The 27753-nt window shown below is 45.1% G+C and overlaps 1 protein-coding gene across 3 annotated transcripts; it reads right to left on the bottom strand.

Moving 5' to 3' along the window:
* Positions 1–557: 557 nt before the first annotated feature.
* Ptcd2 (pentatricopeptide repeat domain 2) lies at positions 558–27753 on the bottom strand. 3 transcript variants are annotated; one of them, XM_038323594.1, is made up of 10 exons: positions 27620–27753; positions 26302–26394; positions 24589–24718; positions 20177–20294; positions 16442–16520; positions 15977–16068; positions 13291–13404; positions 12005–12079; positions 6782–6895; positions 558–1345 (listed from the first exon to the last, which is right to left on the bottom strand). In XM_038323594.1, exons 1-10 carry the CDS (start codon positions 27723–27725, stop codon positions 1121–1123), a joined length of 1146 nt encoding a protein of 381 aa, XP_038179522.1. In that variant the 5' UTR covers positions 27726–27753; the 3' UTR covers positions 558–1120. The 3 variants fall into 3 exon arrangements, with proteins under 3 accessions (XP_038179522.1, XP_038179524.1, XP_038179523.1); XM_038323595.1 differs by having other exon boundaries at positions 1138–1391; XM_038323596.1 differs by lacking the exons at positions 20177–20294; positions 24589–24718; positions 26302–26394; positions 27620–27753 and having other exon boundaries at positions 15977–16145.

Genomic DNA, 27753 nt, shown 5'->3' with positions numbered 1-27753 from the left:
GGCCATTTCCTTAACCTGAAAGGGAGTTAGAAGATGTGGGAAGTTTCTCTGACTCTAAAATGCCTGATTCTACAGACAATGCTTGCCTGAGAAGAACAACAAGGTGAACAGACTTTATTCTGGAAATGGCCTCAAGGACAAGTCTGAAGCCCACTGGGTCTCTGCTGCTGGGTTCGACACCTGGTTGGGCCTTCGAAAGAAGAATGAGTGAGGTGGCTCCTGGCTACCTTTTGGAAACGATCACACGTGCACAGTTCATCCAAAGCTGCATTTCAAACTGTCATAGAAACGGCCCACTGTCAAGAAAGTTTTATAATAATGGTAATGATCAAACAACAAAAATAATGTGCACAAAGAGAAGGTGCATAGCAAACACAGTGACATGCAGGATCAAGTATTTATGATATTAAATAGAAAACTAAGCATCCCATGGTTTTTTAAAATCAGAATTTGCCAATGACAAAGACAATAATCATTTTAATTCAGCATACTCAGCAATTCTGAAAGCTAAATTCTGGTTTTGTTTACATGCTGAGGAAAGAAAAACACAAGCTCGAGTCTGTGCAGGTTCCTTTTATTTCTTGTTTTGGAGAAAAATTAACTCTACCGAACCCTGAATGAAAGTGTCAGATCATCCAAGCACACACGGGCAATATTACTTTGTAGATGGGAAAATGACGGCAGAGATGAGAGAAGGCCTTGACCGTTTCCCCACATGGTAGAAGAGGGTTTCAGATCTCTCAAATTCAGCGAGGACATCGCTTGCAAGGCATCTCTCCTGTGAAGGTCACTCAAGGTTGACGAGACCACAGGAAATTCCTCCTGCAGGTACTTTCTGAGTGTCGCTCTGGTGCTGGGCTGCATTAGTGGCTGTGGCCCTTACTCTGGTGTGGCTGACATAGGGGAAGCTGCCTTTCTGTGGCAACGGTGCTTCCCTTGCTTTCCCTTGCTTGAGCTAGCTCTTCACATCTCTTTGATTGGCAAGTCACCACCCAGGGGCCTTGGACGTAGGGAGACCAGGTGTTGGCACAGTGCCACTGAAGTGAGATGCCTGGCATCTCGGAGAAGCCAATGATTCACCCATGGCAGCTCCTCCAGACCTGGGAGGTTGAAAACACAGTTACTCAGTCAGCAGGGACTGGCTGAGAGGTTGTAAGGTCCGTCGGCTGACTGTCCTCTTTTTTAATAGCACTGTGTTGGATTTCTTGTCCCGGGGGACATGGCAGAGCAGAGCATCCAGTGTGTAAGTGGTGACCAGGCCGTTAACATGCAGCATCCCATAGACCTCATCAAATCTGGCCGCGAGCGTGGGGCTGTCCTTCAGTTTGCCCCTCACCTTGGCCAGCTGGAAGAAGAGTAGTCATTACATCACTGTGAGGTCTTCCTATCCTCTAAGAAGCAGAAACAGACATGCAGAAATGTCCTGTGTACACACAAAGATGAACACCAGGGCACACAGGCAGGGTGACTGTTAAGAGCCTGTGGAAGCCACAGAGTTCAGAACTTCATAAAAGGAAGCAAAAGCATACGCAACTGGGAGAGTTCGAGTGCCAGCAGAATCAACAAAGCGTGGGTGGGAGCAGGGGGTCAGATCACACGGACTTTACATACAGTCCTGGGAAAGATGCTTGGAAAGCCAGGGGACGACAAGGGCTATGGTCTGATCGAGACTTAACAAGCTGCCCAGAGAATAAATGGAGGGGGGAACCCCCATCATAGCCCAGAGGAGGAAAAGATGGTGGTGACTGGGAAACACAGGAAAGATGGAGAGGCGAGGGTAGGTGAGGTGCACTGTGGGTGTTAGCGAGGGACTCGAGCTGAAGGAAAGGAGGTCAGCGTCACTTTCCTAACTGGGATCTTAGGATGATGGACACTGCCATTTACTGAGACAGGGAGGACAGCGAGGTCCAGAATTGGAGGGGAAATCCAGAATCTCTTCTGGAAGTGAACATCAAGGTAGGCATGCCAAGAAGACCACTGCCAGAGAGGTCTGAGACAGAGTAGAAGACCAGTTGTAGAAAAAGCAGTCACAAGTCCACGGTACTAACCCTACAAAAGCAGGTCAGCTCAGAATCAGGATCTGCACAAAGCTTACCTTTTACATAGTTCAGTTCCAACTGAGGACTCAGCCTAGCATCCCAAGGCAAGTTAAATGGGATCAAGCTTCCTAACATCCTTTGGACATCTTCTAAATAAATCCTTCCAAACATGGGCTCCTGACTGAACTGTAGATAATCAGTTTCATGTTCTGTGGAAAAGGTTTCCTTAGCACTCAAGTTCATGGTAGATGATGGCCACATTCATGTTGGGTATGGGAGGATGCTCTTGTACACTGACTACAAAGATTTGTCACTAGTATTGGTTTAATAAAATGCTGATTGGCCAGTAGCCAAGCAGGAAATATAGGTGGGGTACCAGACTAAGAGAATTCTGGGAAGAGGAAGGGCTGAGATGCAGTTGTCACCTGGACGCAGAAGAAGCAAGATGAAAATGCTGCACTGAAGCCATGTGACTAAACATAGATAAGAATTATGGGTTAATTTAAGTTGTAAGAGCTAGTTAATAATAAGCCTGAGCTAATATTCCAAATAGTTTATAATTAATATAAGCCTCTGTGTGTCTTTGGGACTGAACGGCTGCAGGACTAGGTGGGACAGAAACTTCTGTCTACAGCACAGGCTTCCCAGAGAAGCACAGCATAACAGACTGGAGGGACATTCACCCAGCTGCATAGGCCACAGTGGGTTCATCACTGAAGAAACCTTCATCAGCATCCCAACAGCCATGGGATGCAGGTAAGAAATCACATCATATTGCTGTTACTCAGTTTTCAAAAGCCAATGGGAAAACAGCTAATATTGGATCACGTTCACTAACATTACTGCAGGAAACCAGAAGCTCTTTCCTATACTCCTCTGTGGTATTCTATCTACAATAGTTGACAGACTCAACATACTTTTAATAACTATTGATATAAACATCAAGTACAGTGTTTTCAAAATATAGAGTTTGGGGCCTGGGAAGATGGCTCAGCAGTAACAAGCACTGGCTGCTTTCCAGAGGACCCAGTTTTGGTTCCCAGCACCCACATGCTGGCTCACAGCCTATCTGTAACCCCAGATTCAGAGGATCTGGCACCCTCTTCAGGCTTCCAAAGCCACCCCATGCAACAGGTGAACAGACATACATGTAGGCAAAAAACTCAAGACATGCAAAATTTAGAAAATAAAATAAAATCTTCAAAAATATAGTTTTGTAATATTAGAGTCTATATATAGTCTCTCTCTCTCTCTCTCTCTCTCTCTCTCTCTCACACACACACACACACACATACACACACACACACACACACACACACACACACACACACACAGACCTAGCTAAGCCAGGCACACGCCTGCATTTGGTGGAAATGCCAGCTCCTAAGAGGGTGATGTAGGCAGTTCCTGGGTTTCAGACCAGCCTGAACTGCATAGCAGGACCCTGCCTCAGAAAACGACAACACAACAAGAGACCAAAGAAACACATGAAAAAAAAAAAAAAAACAACTAGCTCAAAAGGTATGGAGTTGTATGATTCATTTCTCAATAAGCAATTCCCTGAAAGTCTCAGGTAATCAGGGGGACCAGGCTGGAGCCCAGGGCGAGTTTTCTAAGTGAAAGAGTCTTACGTCAGAATTTTCAGTGTGAGGCTGGTCTGTGTGCTTTAGACATAAATGGGCAACAACAGGCCATAATGATTTATTACAATTAACTACTGAGAGAAACAAAAGTTGCATCAGTATTGTTATCACATACACATATGTGTGCACATACAAGCATGCATGTGTGTATACACATGATCTCCAGCACACACAAGCACATCTGTGTACTCTAGAATCTGTTCATATCTCCATGTCCTCTGCTTTTAAAACTTAACTCCAACATGATCTGGAAAAATCACAACCCAGGCAGAGTAAAGCCCTCTAGTAGGAAGAAACTAATCCTGCCGGTAAGATTCCTGATAACTCCTTTGCCATCAGGAAGAAGCAGAAGCAAGGAAACAGGTGAGACAGCTGGGATGCGGCATGATGAAGAAAGCGGTACCTGCTCCCTGGTGCCCATCCGGCCACCTCAGCCAACAGCAGAACTGGCAAAGCACAGGAAAGTGGAACAAGGAAGGAGGACCAACCCACAGGTCACTTGGTCAGAACAAATGACAGGGTGGGCATGATTGCTAATGGCAGGGCCGCCTGGTGCTAACACATTTTCTTAGTTCTTCGCTCCCTCCCCAACCACTGCACATGTTATTGGAGGTATACAGGACTACAGTTCAGACTGGAGAGACGGCTCAGTGGTTAAGGTGCTTACTGCTCTTGAAGGGGAGCTAGCTTAAAATCTCCTCTAACTCCTTTACCAGGAGACCTGATGTCCTCTGGCCTCTGCAGGCACCTGGACACACATGACACAAAAACTCAGAGGCACACACAGGTACACATAAGTAATAAAGAAGGCTTCGAAAACAGTGACTGCATTTCAAGAGGGCAGCGGTAACTTCTGCCATGTCTCACGCCCTCGGGAGGCACAGGAGCTTACCTCTTCCACTCTGTTTCCAATTTTAGGAATTGCCGTTTCCTCTTCATTTATATTCAATTTAATTTTAATGTTTGGGAAGCACACTCAAGGAAATCCTACTTCTATTCTTTAGCCACTTTTTCATAGCTGTTTTGGTTTTCTACATTAATTTAAATGTAAATATATGAATGTATCTGGCCATGTATCTCACTTCATGATGGGGGTTCTGGGAAATTCACTGTTAAGGCTCAGAGTCTTCCCAAGGGTTCAAAGCATTCCAAGTCCTAAGTGAACCCCATCTTTGTTCAGCATTGGCTATTGGTTCTTTTCTTGTAATTTTCAAAAAAAACCTCTCCACATTAGAATTGGTCAGCTCTTTGTTGTATGAGTAAAAACCTCAAAGTATTTTCTTCAAGATTATTTACCTTTTTATTTGATATAGCGTTTCTGTCACACAAAAACACATTTTTAGGGCAAGATGACTCAACAGGCCAGGGTGCTTGCCACCAAGCCTGAGAACCTGGACTCAAAACTACATGGTGGAAGGCGAGAACCATCTTTCGAAAAAGTCTTCTGACTTCCGCATGTACTGTGGCACGTTCGTGTTCACCACACATACATCCGTCCGAATACGCACACATGCATGTACATGTACACACACCATATCTTAACACAAAATAAAGAAATATAAAAAAACAGATAAATGTGAAGACTTTATGTACAGGCTTGGGGAGACAACTTTGTCAAGTAAATATCTGTTTTGCAAAAATAAGAACTTAAAATTTGATTTCTAGAACCCATGTAAAAAGCCAAAATGATCAAAGAAGGCGGGTTTTTAATCTGGAAGCTGGGGAGGGAGAGGCAGAGCTCTGGTGCTCACTGGTCCCCACCTAGCGGGATCCATGAGTCCAGGACCTTGTGGGAGATAAGTACAGCCTCTGAGGGCTGGAGAGAGAACCACTAAGCTGCATCTTGAAGTCATTCCTTCCTTTAAAGAAGCTATTTTTCTTACTTGTTTTAAGCCAAGCCACAGAAAAAGTATAGTGGTATACTTCCTGAGGTCATTCCCTTATCACATTAACTTAGTTTTCCTAGCTAAACCCATTTGTAGGGTAACTGTTTCCTTTAGATGACAGATAGTATACACAATAATGCTGACAGGACTGGTCACAAGGAAGGACATTCTGACGAGACGTAAGTGTGACAACGTCCAGTAGCAGTGGAGATGCTAGAGAGACACATGCAGTCACCTTGGACATACAACCACAGCCAGCAGCTGACAGTGTATTAGCCATTCTCTTCCTCCCCCAAACAGGAAGCAAGGGTTAGCAGAGAGTGAGGAGCAAGGAGAAGGTACTGGATGCTACAGTGGTATATTATCTGTGTGTGTGGTTTTTTTGTTTTGTTTTGTTTTTTTGTTTTTTTGTTTTTTGTTTTTCGAGACAGAGTTTCTCTGTGGCTTTGGAGCCTGTCCTGGAACTAGCTCTTGTAGACCAGGCTGGCCTCGAACTCACAGAGATCCGTCTGCCTCTGCCTCCCAAGTGCTGGGATATTATCTGTGTTTTAATAAATAAAGCTTGCCTAAAGATCAGAGGACAAAGCAGCCACACCAGTCAGTCATATAGGCCAGGGAGTGGTGGCACACACGTTTAATCCCAGGACTTGGGAAACACAAGATTGACTCCGTCTAAAAGAGAAACAGCTCACACAAAGGTGATCCCAGCACTTGGGATCACACGCTTTTAATCCCAACACTAGGGAGGTTGAGTCAGGAGCGATAAGGCTGGGCAGAGAGAGGAATATAAAGGGGAAGAGTATGGAGTCTAAGGATTTGTGGAGACAGGCTCTCGCCCTTTCGGTCTGAAGACTTGGTAAAGGTACGAACTCTCTAGTAGTTGGCTGCTTTGCTTTTCTGATCTTCAGGTTGAACCCCAATATCTGTCTCTGGGTTTATATTATTCGTGCTATGGGAGACTTGAGAGAAAAAAGGAAAAGTACCTACAGAATAGTAGAGGGGAAGAGCAACACAAAGGAGATGGCTCCCTGGGAACCCAAAGCCATAGTACGCCAGGAGGAAGTAGTCTTCGCACTGAGCACGGGAGCCCCGAGACCACTGGAGAAACTACAGTGTCTGGCTTCTTGCTGAAGAGGCGGTCTCAGGGCTATGACGCCAGGTTAGCATAGGGTGCCCTTGCACTTAGTGCCACCTGCAGCACTGGCACACTTACCACTTCCTCTGAGAATGCGTGTCTTTTCACAAACACCGATACACTTCTGTCAACAGTGTCCTGTAAGATCTTTATCAGGTTTTCCAACCTATTTGACTGGACATGGATTAAAATCTGAATAAAAGAACAGACAAGACTGAGCTAGCAGGCTTTTCAACGTTGAGATGAGCCTGTATTGACAGACACCAATTTTTAATATTATTTCCTAATTCATTAGCTCAGATATGCTTTTTGTTTGTTTTTTAAGTGCTTTGTATGCATGTTCACAAGCAAAAGTATATTTTTCTATAGCTAATGGCATTGCTGTAGCTGGAGCCAGTGAGGTACCTCACAGAGCAGAGACACTTGCCACACAAGCCTGAGTTTGATTCCTCAATTCCACAAAAAGAACAAGACACAACTTCACAGTTATGCTCTGACCTCTGCATACACATCTACACACACACACACACACACACACACACACACACACACACACACACAGATGCCTGGCTAAAATTTTAACCCTGACAAACGCAAGCTACGTGACTCCCAGCTGCAAATTCTGCTTTTAACGTCCTCATCTGTTAAATGGGAACAGTAGTCTCGAGTCCCACATTGTGTGTTACCGTAAACATGACATGAAAAACCAGCACCCAGGAGGTACAAGTGAAAACATTCATTCCCTCCGCCCTCTTTCCCCTAGGATCAAGGGCCATGACAATCAACTGTACCCTAAGTCTGGCTGGAGGAAGGCGGCACCTTTCATCTGTTGGTTAACTGCAGCACGCACCCTGTGCCAGGTAGAGTGGAAGCTGGCTGAAGTCGCAGTGAAGCCTATCTATCTGCACTGCACCCATTAACAACCTTCAAAACTGGATGCCAAACCAAACTTGTGAAATGGCCCTGCCAACAACTTCCCATCAGCCTGGCACACCCAGCACACGGTAAAGCAAGGCTCATTTCCCTCTAATCGTCAGTACTCACCAGGACAGTTTGAGACACAAAGAAAAGGTTTTAAAAAATGAGAGTAACTGAGAAGTCACCAACCAATGTAGTCACTGTTTATAATCTGATGTGTTAGTTTCAAAATGTATTTTCCCCAAAATTGGATCTTTCCTTTGCAAGTTACTAAATAATTTTGCTTAACACTAGAAATAATTGGTCTAAAGCCACATATTGAACAAAGGCATAGCAATTATTCATGGAAACACACCATATTATATTATATTAATTGATATGTATACATTAAAATAAAAACCTAGTACTTTTTAAACTAGAAGTTATTACACCAACAGGAAGGAACACCTTTACAGCCCAGGTCCCCGGGAGAGGCAGCATCTCCTCCGCCACACTGAACCAGCTGCACCATTTCACCCCGTCGTAATGTCTGCTTGTGGAGTGTTTGCATTTTCTCTATTAGAACAGAGGGGAAGAAGGTTGTCAACTCACAGTTCTGGAGGTTCAGGGCCTGGGGCTGCCCCGAGCTCAGCCAGGGAAGGCGCTCTGCCCCGAGTCACACCATGGCACACATGAAAGCAGGGATGGCATCTCAGAGAGGAAACCAGAGGGCAAACAGTGGGGCCTGGCTAGGCTTCTACGACGTCCTTACAACTACCTTCATCCCTCCTGAGAGCACACCCCCAGTGACCTCGTAGTAATATCTATCCTCTAGGCACTACCTTTTCCTTCCAACTTCAAAAGTGTATTTTCAAAACTATTTCTTACATGTATATAATAAAGTTTGATCACACCCACCTTCCATTTCCTTCCTCTTCTCCCATGCGACTCCCTCTGGAATATGTCCTCTTCCCAACACACCCCTCCAACTTTCATGTCCTTTTAAAAACTAACCTGAGCTTAATTAGGATGGCACATGCATGGGTTGTTTGCTAGCTCCTGACGGAAAACGACTCTGCATCCCCCAGACACAGCTAATTGCCAAGAGCTCCTCACACGGGGATGGTGACTCATGCTGGCACTACATCTTAAGGTCTCCTACTTCACTCTCATCACACCATGGGCTACGTCTCCCACAGATGGACTCCCGAGAGACAAACGAGACAAACAAAATCTCAAGGGAAGCAGCTCACCAGGGTGAGGGCAGCACTGCCAAAGAGAGCTGTGGTTCTTCTGAGACTGACAGGCTAGAGTCAACATGCGTGGGTCTTGATGGGCTCACAGATCACATGAGTGCAGGACGGAGCACGCACGTGTCAGCTGGGAAATAAGAAACCAGCTCCTCTGGGTCACACAGGCAGTAGAAGTAGTTCGGATAAAAAGAAAATTAAGTTGGGGGAGGATTAAGTAAGTTCAAATTCTAATGCACAGCAGCAAAAGATTTAAATGTAAGCTATTGATTTTTAAAACAGACCAAGGAAAAGAAAACTTTCATCTATTTTTACTAATATTGACTCAACAGGCTCCCACTGCCAGCCCATTTGTCAGGCTCACAAATTGTTTAAGGATTCCAAGTAGAAGACAGCCTTGGAAATGCTGAAGCCTGTGTGTCATTTTAAAGCTCAGGCTGGTAAAAGACCTGGAATCTAAAAGCCGCCTCAGGGAATGCACACTGCCTCTTCTTCGTCATCCAAGAGTACGAAGAAACGGGCTTATAGTGTGACACAAGGAATTTAGATCGGATATCTGCAAGCTTCCCAAATGGGAATTCTTAAAGAATAAGACTGTTTCATTAAAGTTTCCAAATAATGGGTAATTCCTTGACTGCATTCACAAAGAGAATCAAATTTAACATTAGTTCAAGGTTCCTTAACTACAACACGCCGGTCCTACCCATGTGCCGGCTGGCTGTCCTCCCACATCGGAGAACAGAAGCTGCCTTGCAAGTGCATGAGCCCCACGCCCCAGCCACAGGCGTGGACACATTTCTCCCCCCTGACGACTCATGGTGTGTCTCCACCAGACCATTTTCCCATTTGGAAAAAGACATTACTACACTTCTACAACAACGTGAGAGACAGGCAGGGACAGAAATCTAAACCACAGAGCGGCAGTGGCTGTGTCTGTCAGTCCTGTGATCTCAGCGCGACTACTCAGGAGTAGTGAGTCCCAGGCCTAGACAGGCACAGCCTGCCTTCCTGTCTTCATGGGTCTCATCTCCCCAGAGAGGTGGGACACCCGGGCTTTGCAGTCATCTGTCCGTGCTCCAACCCTGGCTCCGGTGTCTACTGACTGTGAGAACTTGGCAAATCTCTCGGCCTGGACCATCCCTTTCCACATGGGCACCACTGAGTGATACTGCTCCAGCAGGACTCTACAAAACTAACAAATCACAAGGCGTCTAGTCTGGTACCTTAGCTAAAATTAAATTAAGATCTGGCTGTCTCACCCTCTTCAGCGTCCAACCCCCCAGTATCATCTCTAGGAAAAGCCTGCAGTAACTCACACCGCATCGCTGCCCGCACGCTCACGCGCAGCTCTCCTCTCTAGCACTGCAGCCACTCGGCTGGCTTTGCTGCTAGAGGGGGAGTTCCTCCCTCGTCCCAGCAACTCTCCCATCCCATCTGCAGTCACTCTCTAGGAGGCGGCTATACACCCGGACATAAGAGCTGTCCATATCTAACAGGAACCGAGAAGACAAAAGTAATGGCTGTCCCTTTGCTGTTATGGCTGAAGAATGGATCTGAAGCAGCTGGCCTGGGGCGGGGAGCACTTAGTGCTCCATACTAACTAAGTTCTTTACAGGAGTCTGTCTGTGACAAGTGTTAGAGTGGGATCTAGGCAGAGCTCCACGATCCTGAGGAAACACAGTAATTCTAACAGGTAATAACTTTCTGCTCTGTACAATGCCCCCAGGGCTTTCAGAAGTAGGTAAGCTTTCATGGTATGCTTAGAAAACTAAGATCAGACATGACATCTAAAGAATCTGTGGACTGGACCCAAGGACTCAGAGCTAGGAGGCGGCGGCTATAATCAGCAATGTGGTCTTTGCACGGAAGGCCTCACCAAGAGCAATCTGTGGAAAGCACTGTCCTTCCCGCTACAACCCATAGCCCCTCCTCCAGAACACAGCCCCATAGTTGACCTGTATTAGTTAGTTACTTTTCTTGCCATGTGACAAAATAACCAATAGAAGCAAATTAAAGGAGGAGGGCATGGAGGCGGGAAGAGGCCTGGCTGGCTGCAGAGGCTGGGGCAGAGCTCTTCCATCTGGCTGGGTCTGGATGAGCTCGGGCTGGAGCCAGAGCAGAAGGTGCCTTCAAGGTGCGCCTTACTGACTCACTTCTACTAATCGAGGCCACAGTCCTGACACAGCATAGCAGCCGGGAGCCGAACACACACACACACACACACACACACACACACACACACACACACACACGCCTACGGAAACGCTTCACCCCTGCCCTAGCAGGTCCCCTTCACTCTCCTCAGCAGCTCTGCAGCCTGGCTGTGTTCTCTGGTCACTCCCCTGTCTGGAGACACCCACTGCATGGTTGTGAACTAGCTCATGTCACACTAGTGCCATTTCTAGTCTGAAAAGAGTGTTCTTCAGCATAAGTCCTGGATTGTTTAGAAGACAAGACCTAGAGAGCTGGGGACCTGAAGGGCTCGAGAGATGGCTCAGTGGCTCAGAACACTCGTAGTTCATGCACAGAACCCAGGTTAGGTGCCTAGTGCTCACAGGCCGCTCACAAGCACCCATAACTCCAGCACTAGGGGATCTGATGTCTTCTGACCTCCACAGGCACTGGGTGCGCACGTGATGCTCAGATATTCATAGACAAAACACTGGACCTCTGGAACTGTGAGGCACCCCAATGAAATGTTTTATTTTATTAGAGTTGTGTGGTCATGGTGTCTCTTTACAGCAATAGAAACCTAAGACAGCACATAGAGCAGCTTATCAGGCACAGGCACACCACAAATCAGCCGCCACAGATGGGATGCAGTTAGCACGCAGGCTTCACCCAGGGCCTGGGAGGAGTCTGGCCAGTTCAACCACCCCTCTTCAAACCCACAGCCTTCTCACTTGTGCCTCAAACACCATGGGCGCCCTGCCACACAGCCGAGCAGACCCAGCACCCCACCATTAATAAACTCCAAGAAGCCTGTGGTGATGACTTCTCTCCCAGGAGAGGCTCTTCCCTGAGAGAGGCTTAGTAAATGACCATTCTTCTCAACTGAATGCCAAGGCTGGACAGTTAGGCCATTGCACACAGACAAAAACAGCAAGCATTGTACCACATCTCAACTCATTTAAAGTACAAGACAACCACTTACATTTAAGTTAGCGCAGGCTATATTCTCTGGATTCATGATTTGAGAAAAAATGGACATGGCTTTTTCCACCTGGTTCTGGAAGGAAAAACAAAAGTCATGACCCTAGAGCATGCAGCCATCACTCTGTCCTACATATTACTTAGAGAAAGCAGGATGCTCTTAGGCACAGGGCCTCAGAGTTTTAAATCAACAATGGGACTTTTTAAAATACAAACTTAAACAGACTATATAAAGGATTTTACCCAGCGGCATGGAATCCTATGCTTTAGCAATCTCTCTGAGTCTAGTTCCTCAGATGGAGGTATTGAACTGGCACCTTTCCTTCTCCCATTGGAACCAGCTTTGAGGAAAAATGACAATGAGAGGAAACAGAGAACAAACCTCATCCTGGCATAATCAGTGAAGCCTCAAACCAGACAAGACGTGGGTATTGTCAGAATTCTTGGATATGGAGCCCTGCAAGGTGCTACACATTAGAGAAAGAGGCTCCACATTCTAGGTTCTAGGAGGTTCTCTATCAGTACAGCCTAGGGTCCGTGACCTAAGTGCTGGCCTGCAGAGATCGGAGTCGAGGCAAGGGGCTGACTGGGGCTCCTGGGGAGGCACAGGTGAGTGGTGAGGATGTCCATGGCAACGCTGTATTTGCAGGAGGCAGCATGGCTCTATGGTAGTGACAGAGAAGAGGCTGCATCCTGAAATCCTGTTGCTACAGATGAGGGAAACAATGTGGGCATCTGTACCCAGGACTGCAGGTTACAGCAGGGAGCTATTCGACCAAGGAAAGCCTGTCCAGCTGGACTAGGGCTCTGGTGCTTCTATCTCTCTGACACAAATTTACTGTCAGTGGTGTTCGAAAAGAAATTTATATTTTTGAGGGATGAGTAATCAAAAAGAATCAGCATAAGAACTGCGCGAAGAGAGTTTTTTTAAAAAAATAAAAGAGGAAAGGGACACTGATGTAAAACACTCTCTGAGAATGCCACACAGGAAGCATGTACCATCGTTACTATAACAAGGATATTTCTCTCAAACTGCAGCTTCCTTCTTTGATTCTCCACAAGATCTTGGCCCACCCACTCTAAATAGAAATGCATGCTGGGTCTTTGGCCACAAGTAAAAATGTTCTTTGCAGCAAATCGCTGTGACAATGAAGGTATTTTTTCATTATGGGATGTCTTTATAATACAGTTAGGAGGGAAAAATAAATGAAAAACAAGAACAAATGAAAGCAGTAACGTCCTGCCCACTTCTACATCACTTACGTCTCCTCTGCCCCAAGGCCTTACCTGGTTCAGAGCTAATGCCACGGCAAAACAGGATGCTCTCCTGGAGATGACATCTCCTTTAAGTAAGGCTTCTTCTCTTAAAGTTGTGCAAATTTTAGAAGATTCCGGGCTGTTCTGTGAGGAGATGGGATTGCTCAGTCAATATCACGAACCTTCAAGTGTAACGATTAACAGAGCTTAGTATCTCGGATTTCTGCTGTAAGAATCTCCCAGAGGCTATCTGAAGTCACTTGAAAAATTAAGCTCAACAGACAGGACAGTGTGGACTGGGGAAAGATCAGGGCTTCAGCGCTTCACAGGGAACTACAGGTAACTATGTGATCTGAGAGGGAGAGAAACAGTCCTCCCCAGGGAAGAGCACACCAACTGGCTGTCCAACACCAAACAGTCAGCCCTGACAACGCGCATACAGTAACATACGGACTGAGCAGGTTGTACTGTGGAATATATGCGTATACACATACACATACATGCATGTAACAGCAATTGATGAAAGAAAGCCATGAATGTGAAAGGGAGCAAGGAGGTACACATGGGAGGGTTTAGGGGGAAGCAAAGGAAGAAGAAACGATATAATTATATTATAATCTCAAAAACAAAAAAATTAAGCTATGCAGAGACCATCTGCAACATACTAGACTATTTATATGGTAGCAGCTCAACTCTAAACAAATTTTATTGTTCAGCTTGCCTATTTCCATCGTAAGCCAGTTTTCACTCGTAAACAGGCATCTTTGTATGCCAGCAGGCTAGATTCTAGGCATAAGCCCCACAATGGGACCAGCACTGTAACATGCAGTAACACAGGGGACTCTCCTTTGGAGAAGTTCCAGCTTAAAAGTCCCCAGGTAAGTCAAATACTTGAAAACAGTAACACTAATACAACGTAGCTTATAGAAGAATCCCATGAAAACAGAGACTTAAAAAGAAACCAAGGGGGCTGACGGGATGGCCCAGCAGTCAGCAGCACTTGTTGCTATTGCAGAGGACCTGAGTTCAGTTCCCAGCTCCCACACAACTGTCTGTAACTCTAGTCCAGGTGACCTGAGGCCCTCTTCTGACCTCTGCCAACACCAGGAACACATGTGGAGCACATACGTACATAAAATAAAATAAAAACACCTAAAAAAGAAAATGTATTTTTAAATCCAAGGAAGTGATGCCCTAATCAGTCAGACAGCAATGTAAACCCAGTCCGCGCCTCTGAGCTGCCACAGGTGGATGGGCTTACAATGGCAGCAGCAGCCTGACATCTGTGTGTCTGTGAAGATCTATCTATCCCACCACTCAATCCTCTCAACAAAGCCTGAATTTTCTGTGGGGCGGTTGCCAGGGGTGACTGGGAACCCCAGCAGCTCCTTTTCCAGACTTGTCTCCACTTGATAAGACAAGTTACTCTTGGATACAACACAGGAAGAAAGATCGTTTGGCCCTTCCTAAGAAGCAGAACTAAATTCTCTATACTTCAGCATGCACCCAGCGAAGCAAACTGGGCAGGAATCACCGTTTGGAATGACCCACATTCTACTGCTGGATGACTTGAAAGTATTATCGCATCCTATGTCAGCAAACAGAGCCCTTGGGCCAACTCTAACCCGCAGCTGAAAGTGGTTTAAAGGTTTATAATGGCTTGGAAAAACAAAAGTCAGAGGTAGAGGGCTCAAGAGATGGCTAAGTGGTTGTTAGCGCCAGCTGCTCTTGTAGGACTGGGGTTCAGTTCCCAGCACCCATGATGGTTTATAACTATCCATGAGATCAGAACCCTCCTCTGGCTTCCACGGGCACCAGGCATGCATGTGGTGCACAGACGCAGGCAAAGCACTCATACACATAAGATAACAGTAATAGTTAAAAAGAATACATGACAGCCATCATATGCGGAGTCCGCCAGGAAGGATGAGATGTTTCTGAAGGAGGGGGCAACAGTGAAGGCGATCTAGTGTAGCGTAATCTACAAGGGACTCTGGAGCTCAGCAGAAACTTGTCTCTTGCTTTCACGATCCACAAGCTTGCCAATGAGGGGCGAAAGATGATTGCTTTTCTCATGATAAAAATATATGACAAGGGCCGGGCGGTGGTGGCGCACGCCTTTAATCCCAGCACTCGGGAGGCAGAGGCAGGCGGATCTCTGTGAGTTCGAGACCAGCCTGGTCTTCAAGAGCTAGTTCCAGGACAGGCTCCAAAGCTACAGAGAAACCCTGTCTCGAAAAACAAAAAAACAAAACAAAAAAAAACAAAACAAACAAAAAAAAATATCTGACAAGGCTAACTTGAGTTTTCTAAAAATGGATACATTTAAAATTAAAATATTTGTACCAGATGGAAAACAGACTTCAGAGGAACTGGAGAAAGAAAGGAAGGAAGGCAGGCAGGCAGGCAGGCAGGCAGGCAGGCAGGCAAAAAATCCTCTCTTAGGTACTACTCAATTCCCAATGGCTTGAGCATTAAGGGGAATAGTCTTTTTTTTTTTTTTAATGTTTTTTATTTTAAAGATTTATTTATTTATTAGGTATACAGTGTTCTGTCTGTATGTATGTCTGCAGGCCAGAAGAGGGCATCATATCTCATTACAGATGGTTGTGAGCCACCATGTTGTTGCTGGGAATTGAACTCTGGACCTTTGGAAGAGCAGGCAATGCTCTCAACCACTGAGCCACCTCTCCAGTCGCAAGGGAAATAGTCTTACCAGTTTGTAGCAAACTGCAAAGGCAAGGATGTAGGTGTCTCTGCTGAACTTCACATCCTGGTTTTTCATTTCAATCAATACTTCCAGGGCACCTGCCGAGTGAACAGTGGCCAGCGGGGTTAAAAGAACCTATGGGCAGCTCCCCAAATCCTAATCAGTTCAGCATCACCTACCAAAAAGCAAATTTTAGCATGATCAAAGCCATTCCTTGAAGTTAAGTGGCAATTATCTAAATGTTAAACCAAATCATCAGGTCATGCAAGAAAAACGCATAGGAAACCCGCTAAGGTTTTAGAGAATCTGAGGTGCCTCATTCCAGACATCATATGCAATTTGATGTTATAAATTTAAGGAGCAAGGTCACAGTAGGGCTCCTCAGCAGAAATCTAAGGGTCACTTCTGTAGCTCTTCCCACCCCAGCTGCTTGTCCAGTAGTTTTCCACAACCACAGACTGCAGTACTTACTTTCATATTTGCCTTTGGTAAATAACATATCCATCAAAATATTGAATGACGTGGAGTCTAAGAAGAAGCCTCGTAAATGCTAGTGAAGAGAAAAGGGAGAGTTTGGTCAGAAGTTAAACTCTTAAGGGGGGCCACATACTGTAGCCCTTTTGAGACCAGGACTCATTAGGCAGCATTGGCTATCCTATAACTCACTGTGCAGACCACAGGATGGCCTCATAGAGGTTCACCTACCTCTGCCTTCCTTGTGCTGGGATTAAAGGTGTGAACCACTTCGCAGGGCCTGTCCCTTTACAGCAGTGGTTCTTAACCTTCCTAAGGCTGCAACCCTTTAATACAGTTCCTCATGCTGTGGTGATTCCCCAATCGCAAAGTTATGTCATTGTTACTTTGTGACTGTAATTTTGCTACTGTTATGAACTGTAATGAAAATACTGGTGTTTTCTGATGGTCTTAGGCGACCCCTGTAAAAGGGTAGCTGGATCACCAGAATCGCAACATGGGTTGAGAATCTCTGCTCTCCTGGTTTATATTTAGTGGCTTCCTGAATTCCCTATTGGTCTGTTATACAAAGGATGTTTTAAAGCTTCACTTTTAAACACTGTCATAGCTTTGGGGATGGACACATTGGACAGGAAGCAAGAGAGCTCTGTTTCATAAGCAGTGTAGAATCAGGAGGGTGGTGTCCGATGGCTGCAGCAAGCTGACTTGGAATGAAGCGAGCATGTCTCATGGAGCAATAGCTGCCACAAGCACGGAACACAGAGCTGCTCACTCGGCAATCATTTGCTAAAACTGTGCCTCTCAACCTGTTCTGGACTCGCATTTAGTTTAACAGACAAAAACATCTGTGTACTGATCTCGTTGTATTTGGTTTTAAATACATTAGCAGAAGAGCTAAGTTGGGGAACACGTATTATGTCACAGAGAAACTTAAGAGCTATTCTCTTCCTAATTTTTAGAGAATATATTATTACCACGACCACCATGTTTCCCAACTGTTCAACTCTTTTACATCAATTGTACAACCTTTGACCACTACCTCTCTTTCTATATCTTCCCAGCACTTTGAGTGCCATACTGTGACATGATATTTAGATGTCAGTAACCGTTTTTCTCCTTTGCTCTTTCTACCTGCCGTAGATCCTAGATGCTGAGATTAAGGAATGAGAAATAAGGCACCAAGGTCTGCTCTAAGTGCTGGGTGCTGGTCCAGAGAGCTGAGGGACAAGTCAGGAAGGTGAACAAGGGAGTAAGAGAAATGAGAAAAACAGCCACAGTCTCCGTCAGCATTGGGGGCTGCGGAGAACAAGGACAGTGGAGGGACAGCACACGCTCGCAGAAGCGAGGTCGCCCTCAGTCCTGACTCAGGCCACTCCACCTCTATAACACGTGGGACTCCACATACCAGGCTTAAGAATTACTTACATTGTGTTTACACTGGCACAGTAATGGCTTTGACTTATAACAATCAAACGTTTAATTTAAGTGTAACATTAAAATATTTACTTAAAATATTAAAATACAAATTACATGAAAAAGTGAGGCTTTAATAATTCTAACCCTAAAGATACTGCTTATCTTCCAGGTTTATTACACACATACAAATATGTAATCACGTGTATATGTGGGTATGGGTGCACACATGCCAGTGCATGTGAAAGTCAGAGAGCATCCTTGAACGCCAATTTATAGTTACTGCTTACCCCCTTAGTTTTTTTAAGGCAGAGTCTCTCATTGACTTCAGAAAAGTTTCTATACCCCATAAGCCCCTCCGCCGACACAAAAATTCGAATTAGACCAAATCAAACCAAATTAGAAAAAGCCCAGGTTTAATGAATACCAATGCTCCTGGATGGCTTTCCAGTTCTCCAGAGGAGCTGGGGAAGGAAGATGGGAAAACCATGTGATTGTTCTCTGGGGTGCTGTAGGAATTCCTACAGCCAGTAGCCTATTTAAGTTACCCGCCCACTTAGGCGTGGCCTCTTTTACTATATATGCTGCGGTCTGGCCTCTCTTCCGGCATGATTGGGTTCCTGTTCCCTGTTTGAGCAGAGGTACTCCCAAATAAATAATCCTCTGTTATACTCAATTCTGAGCTAGGGTGAGATTTCTTTGAAGCATCCGTCTTCATCTAGGGGTCTTCACTGGGGGGCTGTTTAAATGCCCCGTGGGAGTGGTCTTGAGCATCTCTGGGGAGGTGTCATTGTTTGATGGGCTTTCTCAGGGGCGGAGTCTGGACTGAGGCAACTCTTAAGGGAAGGGGCTTGGGATGGAACCTCCACCTGATCGTTCAGACTCTTTTTTGGGTATATGGATGCCAGGGCTGGGTTGAGCTTTTAACCCAAACAGCTTCTAACTCCTAAGTGGGCCAGGCTGGTTGGCCAATGAACCCCAAGAATCCACAAGCCTCTGCTGCCCTGGAGTTGTGATTATAAGTACATACTGCCATGATTGGCTTTTTAAAAATAGGGGTTTCTGGGGAGCAAACTCAGGTTCCTTTCAAGCACTTTATCCACTGAGTATTTCCCCAGCCTCTGTATGTGCTTCTTTTTTTTTTTTTTTAAAGTAGAAGATCAAATGTTAAAACAGTTCTTAAACTACCTTTCTTCTACTTACTAATTCATTATGACCACCTTCCTAATGCATGGTGTTCTTAAAGAAGGGTAACCCTAATGCTAGGCATGGTGGTACATGTCTATCATCACACCCTCCAGAGGCTGAGGCAGGAGATTACAAATTTGAGGCCAGCCTGGGTTACTTGTCTTAAATAAAATGGTCAAGCCTAGGGTAGTTCCATCAGTACAGAACACATAAGCGAGAAAGAGTAGGAAGCAAGGGCAAATCATTGCACTCTGGAGTTCCTAAATGTACTAATCACACATGGTGGACAACGGCCCAAACAAAGGGTCTCTTGTCATTTAAGAATTTATAATGCCTCTAATGCAGTTTCACCTTTTGGGAGATAGAAATAATAATCATACCTGTGACTGTGCTGTTGTGGAAATAATAATTATATAACAACAACAACAATTGTGGGAGAGGGCAGAAGATACAATAAATATTCAGTAAATAACTAAAACATGTTTTTACAATTATTTATTATTACCATGTGTATGTGCCATGGTGCATGCATGGAAGTCGGAAGACAACCATGTAGGCCTGATTCTCCCCTTCCACATTTGCATGGGTTCCACAGATTGAACTAAAGTTGCTGAGCTTGCATGGAAAGTGCCCTTATCCACTGAATTATCTTACTGATGTGCAAAATTATGATATGTTTTAGAAAAAGAAACCAGAATATATAAAAAGCATTTTAAAACTTGACCAGCTATAAATACAGTCTACAATCGAAAATAAAAAAGAGAGAGAGAATGCAGGTGCAGGATAGGAAATCAATGGCTGGTCTGAAACTATTCACCTCTGAATTCCAGAGACAGGAGTCATGCCCTAGGGCACCACACACCCAAAGCATATACACACCAGGGCGCTGCCTCTGTACTATGCTATGCCTCCAAAGACACATGTAAGTCTCCTTGTGAGCCAACTCTATGGAAACATTTCAAACGCAGAGAGCTTATTTATTCAGCCCAATGATCTTTCCCTGAAATAATATAAAATAAAAATAAAATGACAAATAAACCCAAGGAAAAAAATACCATAAAAAATGTCTTTTGTAAGAGCACCAAGAACACGAGATCACATTGGCAGGAGAAGGAACTGGAAAACACTAACCTTATCTTTGATGAGCTCCACTGCAGAGTCCTCAAGATCCAGCTCGTAGCACAACCTCATGAAAACTGGTCCAAACTTATATTCTCCCACAGTGAAGTTTCTGTTCTCTGCATGGTACCTGGTGATCAAGATGATTCTATGAGCAAAGATAGGGTACACAGGACAGACACAGGAATCGTGGAGACCTCAACTAGCAAATAGAAGGACCCAAGTTTGGATCCCAACACCCATGTAAAAGTCAGGCTTAGTAGCATGCACCTGGAACTACAACGTGGGGGATGGAGACAGGAGGATTCTCAACACGTACTGGACAGTCAGTGTAGCCAATCACAGAGCTCCAGGTTCAGTGAAACCTAGTCTCAAAAAACAAGGTTTAGGGCAGCCAAGGAACATATTTGATTGAAACCTCTAACCCTGTGTATGCATCCTCCAATGCACATGTACACATACATGAACATATATACATACCCCACACATGCCAGACACACCGACAGGACAGACACAAACCACAGTGTGCTCTCTACTAGGTGCTGGGAACACAATAAAGAATAAGCAACTCCCAGTTCGGGAGAAACAGGGATTTGAATAAAATTAGGGGCTCCAGAGTTTAACACACTGGGCATTGAACTGAAAGTTTTGTTAGAGGCCAAAATACTCTAAGAATTAAAAGAAGTAAAACACACACTGTAATCATCCCTTAAATTACCTGCTGGGCCCAGAATGTGTACAATGTTACAGAACAGCAGGGTCTCCTTAGAATGGGTACAGAACAAAAGAAGGGCACTGGGAGTGTCCTGTGCTTCTTCCAGGTGGCTACATGACCATATAGGGTGTCACACACCAACAGGCACAGTGTAATTTACATCAACCTCTGCTTTTTAAAATTCAGATAAGGGCCTACATAATCTATTGCCACCTAGGTTAAAAAAAATTAAATGTACTTTGAAATCTTAAGTCCTGGGAGAAGGCTAATTTTAATGGCAGTGACATCTTACTATGCAGCATAAGTTCTACAGGTGGCCAGTCATCTGGAACTGCTGCTTCAGGCACTTAGGATGATGGTCTGGTGAGCACCTGACGATCACACATGTCAGACTTCTGTGATGTAAACAGCTTTAAAGTATGAGCGGGAAAAGCTGGCTTTACTAAAACCTTTTCACCTTCTGCTGAAACAGCAGAGGGAAGCTGGAGTGGCATAAACACACACTGCCAAATACGGTGACGGTGAGCATGGACACGTGCCCTGCTTCATCACAATGCTGAGAGCTGAGTTAGGAAGGACAAGAGAGTGTGGGGATTAGGGACTTCTGTCTGCTTCTGCATGCTGGCTCCAATCTAGCTCTTCTACTTAAAAATTATGCAACTGTAGGAAAATCAGTTCATCACTTGGAGCCTCAGGTTCTTCATGTGTGAAGTGAAGATAAGGACTCAAGGAGTCTGGAGAGAGCTGGGTAAGTTTTCCTTGGCATGTGGCAATTCTTTAACACTAGGTAATATGAAATGCGAGGCATCTTCATATCTATAAATGTCAGTAAATGAGGAACTGGTACTAGATTAAAAACAGAAAGCAAAAGTTTCCTTGAATTGACATCTACAATCAAAAGGAAGTTAACACCTATAAAATGGAGGATATAAAACTCCCCGTAACCTAACCAGCGCTGGAGCGAGATTTTGAGGGGGATTGCGTCACTCCCACTTGGGCTGCCATCAAGGTGAGCGTCTGTGTCAGCTCATGACCTCCTTTCCTAGCGGGGACTGCGAGTCCCAGGGAGAGCATGAGCAAGGTGGTTAGACCACAGAGGCACCAACCCGTCCAGCTGTTCACAGAGGTGACAAAGAGCAACCGGGTCGTGTCATGAGCTTGAGTGAAGAGCTCCGAGTCACTTTGATATGTATGGTGAACGTGAAAGCAGAGTTGTGTTGTTATTCTTAGAGCTATCTTCTGATTTTAGGGCAATAACAGGAAAAATAAGAGAAAAACAGCCAGAGTCAAATAACAATGTAGCATTAGTTTTGCTGACACGACCTGAAGGTTTAATGGTAGGCATGTCATGGTTTAAACTCAGTTTGCTTCTCGAGGGTTGTGTATTGCGAGTTTATTCCCCTGTGTAAAATCTAATGGGATGTCCTTAGACCAACTGAGGAAATTGCTCTCAAAAAGGATTAGGTATATCTCACGTGACCCCCCAACCCCGTGTTCTAGAGGAGTTATAAAATCTAATGGGATGTCCTTAGACCAACTGAGGATATTGCTCTCAATAAGGATTAGGTATATCTCACGTGACCCCCAACCCCGTGTTCTAGAGGAGTTATATAAAAGCCTGAGTCTGGTCCCACCCAGCTTTATGGCTTCCTGTATTGAGACAGCACTGACCAGCACAGTGTGACACAGCCAAAGACCATCAGTAGAACTTAGCTGATGCCCTAGAATGTCCGAAACTGTGAATCAAACAAATCTCCTTTTTCCATATGCAGATTATCTTGGGCATTTTGTTACAGTAATGACAATTATAGTCTTTGGTCCAAAACACAAAGAGTACGTAAGTTTTCAAGGGCTCCTCATCATGACATGAGTTGTGCTGAGGAAAAACTAGAAATAATTTATTTGTCTGATAACAGGGCGCAGTTGATTACAATACCTAACATATGGTGGAATGTTGTTAGAGAGGAAGGAGTTTTGGTTGAGGAAATGCTCCATGAGATCCAGCTGTAAGGCATTTTCTCAATTAGTGATCAATGCGGGAGGGCCCAGCTCACGGTGAGTGGTGCCATCCCTGGGTTCTATAAGAAGGTGGGCTGAGAAGGCATGGGAAGCAGGTCAGTAGGCAGTGACCCACCATGGCTTCTGCATCAGCCCCTGCCTCCAGGATCTTCCTGTCCTGTTTGAGCTCCCATCCTGACTCCCTTCAATAATGAACAGCAATACGGAAACGTAAGCCAAATAAGCCCTTTCGCACAACTGCTTTTTGGTCATGATGTTTCGCTGCAGTAATAGAACCCTAAGATAAATACTGTATTGTCACTAAAATATGGCTCCTTAAGCCGGGCGGTGGTGGCGCACGCCTTTAATCCCAGCACTCGGGAGGCAGAGGCAGGCGGATCTCTGTGAGTTCGAGACCAGCCTGGTCTACAAGAGCTAGTTCCAGGACAGGCTCCAAAGCTACAGAGAAACCCTGTCTTGAAAAACCAAAAAAAAAAAAAAAGGCTCCTTAATATATAAATATGAATAAAGTAGACTATATTGATGTAGAGAATACAGTTTCTATACAGTAATAACTAGAACTAGAAGGAGCCGAGTATGGTGACTTATGCCTGCCATCTCAACACTCAGGAAACCAAGGCAAGAGACCTGTACATTCAAGGCCAGTCCAGCCTGAGCCACAAAGCAAAACCCTGTCTCAAAAACTAACCAACAAATAAACAAAAACATCCAAGCTATATAAAGGAAAACCTACTAAAATTATTAAATATTTGCATAAAAATCTGTGAAAAATATGTAAATATTTGCAAGCGGGCCTTAAGATAATTTGCATCACTTTTATCCCTCCCCACATGAGCCTGCTGCCCCAGTCTCCAGGACTGGGCTTCCTTTCTCTACATCTAACGTTGGTATGACCAGACAAATCCCGCGGGGCGGGAGAAGCTGAGCTGTCTATAGTGCAAGGTCTGGCAGCTTCCAGTTTTGTGTGGGTTTATGCGGCTCACACCAGGCTAATTAACAGTGAGGCACTAGAGAGAGAAGGGCCAGGACACATGGATGAGCACAGAAACATCAGAAATTCAAGGAAGATCTTCTTTGACCTGCTAACCTACGGGGCGAGAACCTTTGTGGGGGGTCAAATGACCTTTTCACCATTGAAACACAGATAGTTATCAGGATTCGAAACAGTAGCAAAATTATAGTTATGAAGTAGCAACAAAAATAATTTTATGGTTGGGGGTCACCACACCATGAGGAACTCTATCAAAGGGTCACAGCATTAGGAAGGTTAAGGAACACTGGCTTAGTGCTTCCTTTCCTCTCAACTAATACCTAAGAAAAAAGATGCAGTTGGTAGAAAGGAGGGCAAGGAGGCCACTGGTAGTAGGGAAAGAGGAGGTCACAGACTCCGTATCCTATCCAGGACAAGAGGCTCCTGTGTGAATGGGGGCTATCAGAGGAGCACTGGGGTGTGCTGAGGAGCTAGGGGACAGTAACTGGAGGGACCAGCCAGTCTGTTGGTAGGGTGTGAGCTGCTTTCCTATGCTCGGTCCCTTCAGTGTCCGAGGTCGAAGGCAGGCATCAGGACAAGATGTCTGGAAGTCATCTGCGTAGAGGGGACAACGTACGTCTTGAGAGTGGACACGACTACTCTGGGAAGGGCTGGGTGGGAAGCGATGAAGGCTGGCAGGGGTCTCAGGGGACGCCTCACCTGTAAATGACACTTTTCACCAGTTCCACATCTTCCCGGGACTGGCACAAGTGGAGCACGGTTTTCAATTCTTCCTTCAAGATGAGCTTGTTCTGGGTCAATTTCTCCTCCAAGTTTCTGAAATAGATTGCTGAAAGAAAGCACAAGGTGGTAGTGACCACTCAGGATGGGTGGGACTGTGAGCAGGCTGGCCTCAGGGAGAAGCCCAAGCACAGCTCACTGCAAGCAGGTACTGAGGGACCTCTCGTGTGGCGGCGGCCCTCACTGGCCATCACCTCCAGAGGAGTGAGTGCTGAAGACAGTCAATAAGGCGCATTTGTGCCATGGGGAATTCAGGGCCACAGTCCACCCCAGTCTCTGAAAATCACAAACTGAGGGGGGTAGGAGTGCCTTTGGAATGCTTCAGGTGACACTCACGCACACACAAGTTTAACAACTACTACTGCAGCCCTAATAAGAAAAACCACAGGTGACTCACAAGAAGAGGAGAACGTGCAGCCAGACACTCAGACCATCAGTGAGCAGGATCAAGAAGGGAAGTAAAAGGAAATGCAATTTCATCATGGATTTAGCCAGTGGTCAGACCATGTAATTCAGGAATATTTTGTGTTCTTGCAATTGGTTTAGCTTTTCCTCTCTCATGCCCATGGCCCGTCCTTACTGTAAACCAGACGACCATAGGATGGGCAGAGGGGAAAAAACAACCAAACAAACCAGTTCTCTAAACAATAGGGCTCTTCAGTGACAGAATCATTTTCAGGTCATCACGATCTATTTTGGTCCCCGTCTTTGCATTGATGGAAACCTCCAGAGTTGCCCTTCTATGGAACAAACACCAAAGGGAGCAGGGCTTCTGTGGATTACTTTCCTCAGTACTGTTGGGAAACAGCGCAAGAGGCAACAAACAGACAGCGCTATTCTCATTTTAGTAGTTCCAGAAGTATCTCAGGATTGGTTACAAGTCCAGAGCTTTGAAGGAAAGCTGCTGAAGTAGCCGCACAACGTCCATTTGCAAGGCAAAGACCAGAAGAGGACATTGGACCACCTGGAGCAAGGGTTCTAAGCAGATGTGAGCCTCCCCATATGGGTGCTAGGAACCAAACTCAGGTTCTCTGGAACAGCAACAAACACTCCTAGCTCCTGACCTATCTCTCAAAAGTAGGAAAGAACAATATAATGACCTTCAAGTGCCAATCAGCCTCAACAAATATCAACAGTTTGCTCATTTTTATTCTTCTATAAACTCTAAACACAATGAACTTTTCAAAGCAAATCCCAGATTTTACGATGTAAAAATGCCAAAATGCACTCTCACAAGGGGGTCTCATTTACCTACAAGTAGATCATAAAGTCTATGTATCACCAAGGATTACTCAACATTTGAAAGCCAGTCACCTGGATTCTTTAACTATACACTGTATACAAATCATCTGTGATCCTTCCATTTGTATCTCCATCCGTCTCCCAATTGATGCTGATTCTGGTCCTCAAATCATATTCTGAGTGGCACAGACTAGACAACTGGGCACAGGGCTAATTTCACTGGGATCCTGGGGGCAGGGCTAATATGAAATGAAAGGCAGACTAGGAAACTAAGCAAATGTTCACTTTTTTTTTCCCTCCATGAGATAGTTCTAGAAAGAAAGAAATAGAGAAAAACAGGAAATCTGAATGACAAACGGATCAAAGAGTCAACAAAACATATACTACTACCTTTGGTGCTGGGAAGGTTATATGCAATAGCCACTTTCTTCTGTTGGAATTCCTTCAGTTTCACAATGCTGTCTGTGAGTAGGTATCTTTTAGCTAAAGAACAGGAAAAGAAAATAAGTGAAATTATTTTGATTGTTTTTTCCCCCTTAAGAAATAACATAGTGCTTGGTTGACTCCAATGAACTCATCTTTACCTATTATATCAACAAATGATCCATCCAGATAGATACAAATATTATAGTATTCCCGGTGGGGAAACAAACATTCCAGTCTACTACTGAATTCAAATCTTGGCAAAAGTCTTACGTTTGAAAGTAGGTAATGATTAACGGAGTGTGAAGACTAGTTGACACAAAAGAAGTAAAAAGAACAAATGGGCATTTGCCATCTAGGTAAGGGCTAGTAACTGCATAGACACCACACACACACACTTTTTTTTCTATTTGGTTTATCTTGGTTTGAGAAGCATGGGATATTGAAAGAAGCTACACCGAGGCTTCTGGTTTTGTAACTTCTGAATTGAAGATGGCCTTTTAGACCTGGACTCAAGTAGCCTTAAATCAGAAATCACTGACTACAGCTTAGCAAGTCTGGAATGTACCCTTCTTCATTATCTTTGGCTGTGCATGAGATAAATACATATGAAGCTTAGCCAAAAAAACAAAACAAAACAAAAAAAAACAAAAAAAAACGTGCACTGAGTTCTGCTAAGATACGGTAATAATAAAAATAGCTATTTATGAAAAGGGAATCCTGTGAAGCTGTCAGACCCAGGTGTTTTGTTCAAATACTCCCTCTGCCAGCTTTTTGTGTCCTTGGGCAAGTGACAGTCTTGCCTGTTTCCTGTTTTGTGAAGGTACAACCTCTGTCATTGGATGCTGACTGAAGGAAAGGAATTCATGTATGTAAAATACAAAACAACGTACTTTTTATTAACATTCAGTAGCCGTCTCACGTTTAATATTTTCAGAAAGGCAGTAAGGAATAACTTGGGGGATGAGGAAGCCTGTCTCTGTAAGGAGCACAGCTGGGGTTCTCGTCTCTTAAACTCTGTACCAAAACCTTACAGAAAAGGAAACCCAATGAGTAAGGAATGTTCTCCAAGAGCAACGTGGACCATTCCGAGTCCAGACCCTAGCTGTCCTTTGCTTTCCAGGCACCAACTGGGGGTGTTCGCGGTCCCCAGCCAACCGGGCTGCACACACGTGCAGTCAGAGGGAAAGGTCGCCCGAGCCTTCTCCAAAGAGAGATGCTGCTGGGGTCTCACGCTCCCTTCTCTTCCACCCTCCCTTCCTCCACATCGTGAGGACGCGGGTACCTCCAAGAGTGCAGCGGCCGCAGGCGGAGCCTGAGCCCGTCACCCCGGGATGCAGCGAAGGACGCGGTGCCCACAACCTTTCCAGGGGCCGAAACACCGTAGCCATGTTGTCCCGGCCCGGACTGCACCAACTG

This window comes from Arvicola amphibius, chromosome 3, assembly GCF_903992535.2.
Source record: "Arvicola amphibius chromosome 3, mArvAmp1.2, whole genome shotgun sequence".
NCBI classification, from domain to species: Eukaryota; Metazoa; Chordata; class Mammalia; order Rodentia; family Cricetidae; genus Arvicola; species Arvicola amphibius.
Note: the sequence above shows the minus strand (reverse complement) of the source record. Positions and strands in the feature narration are given on the sequence as shown.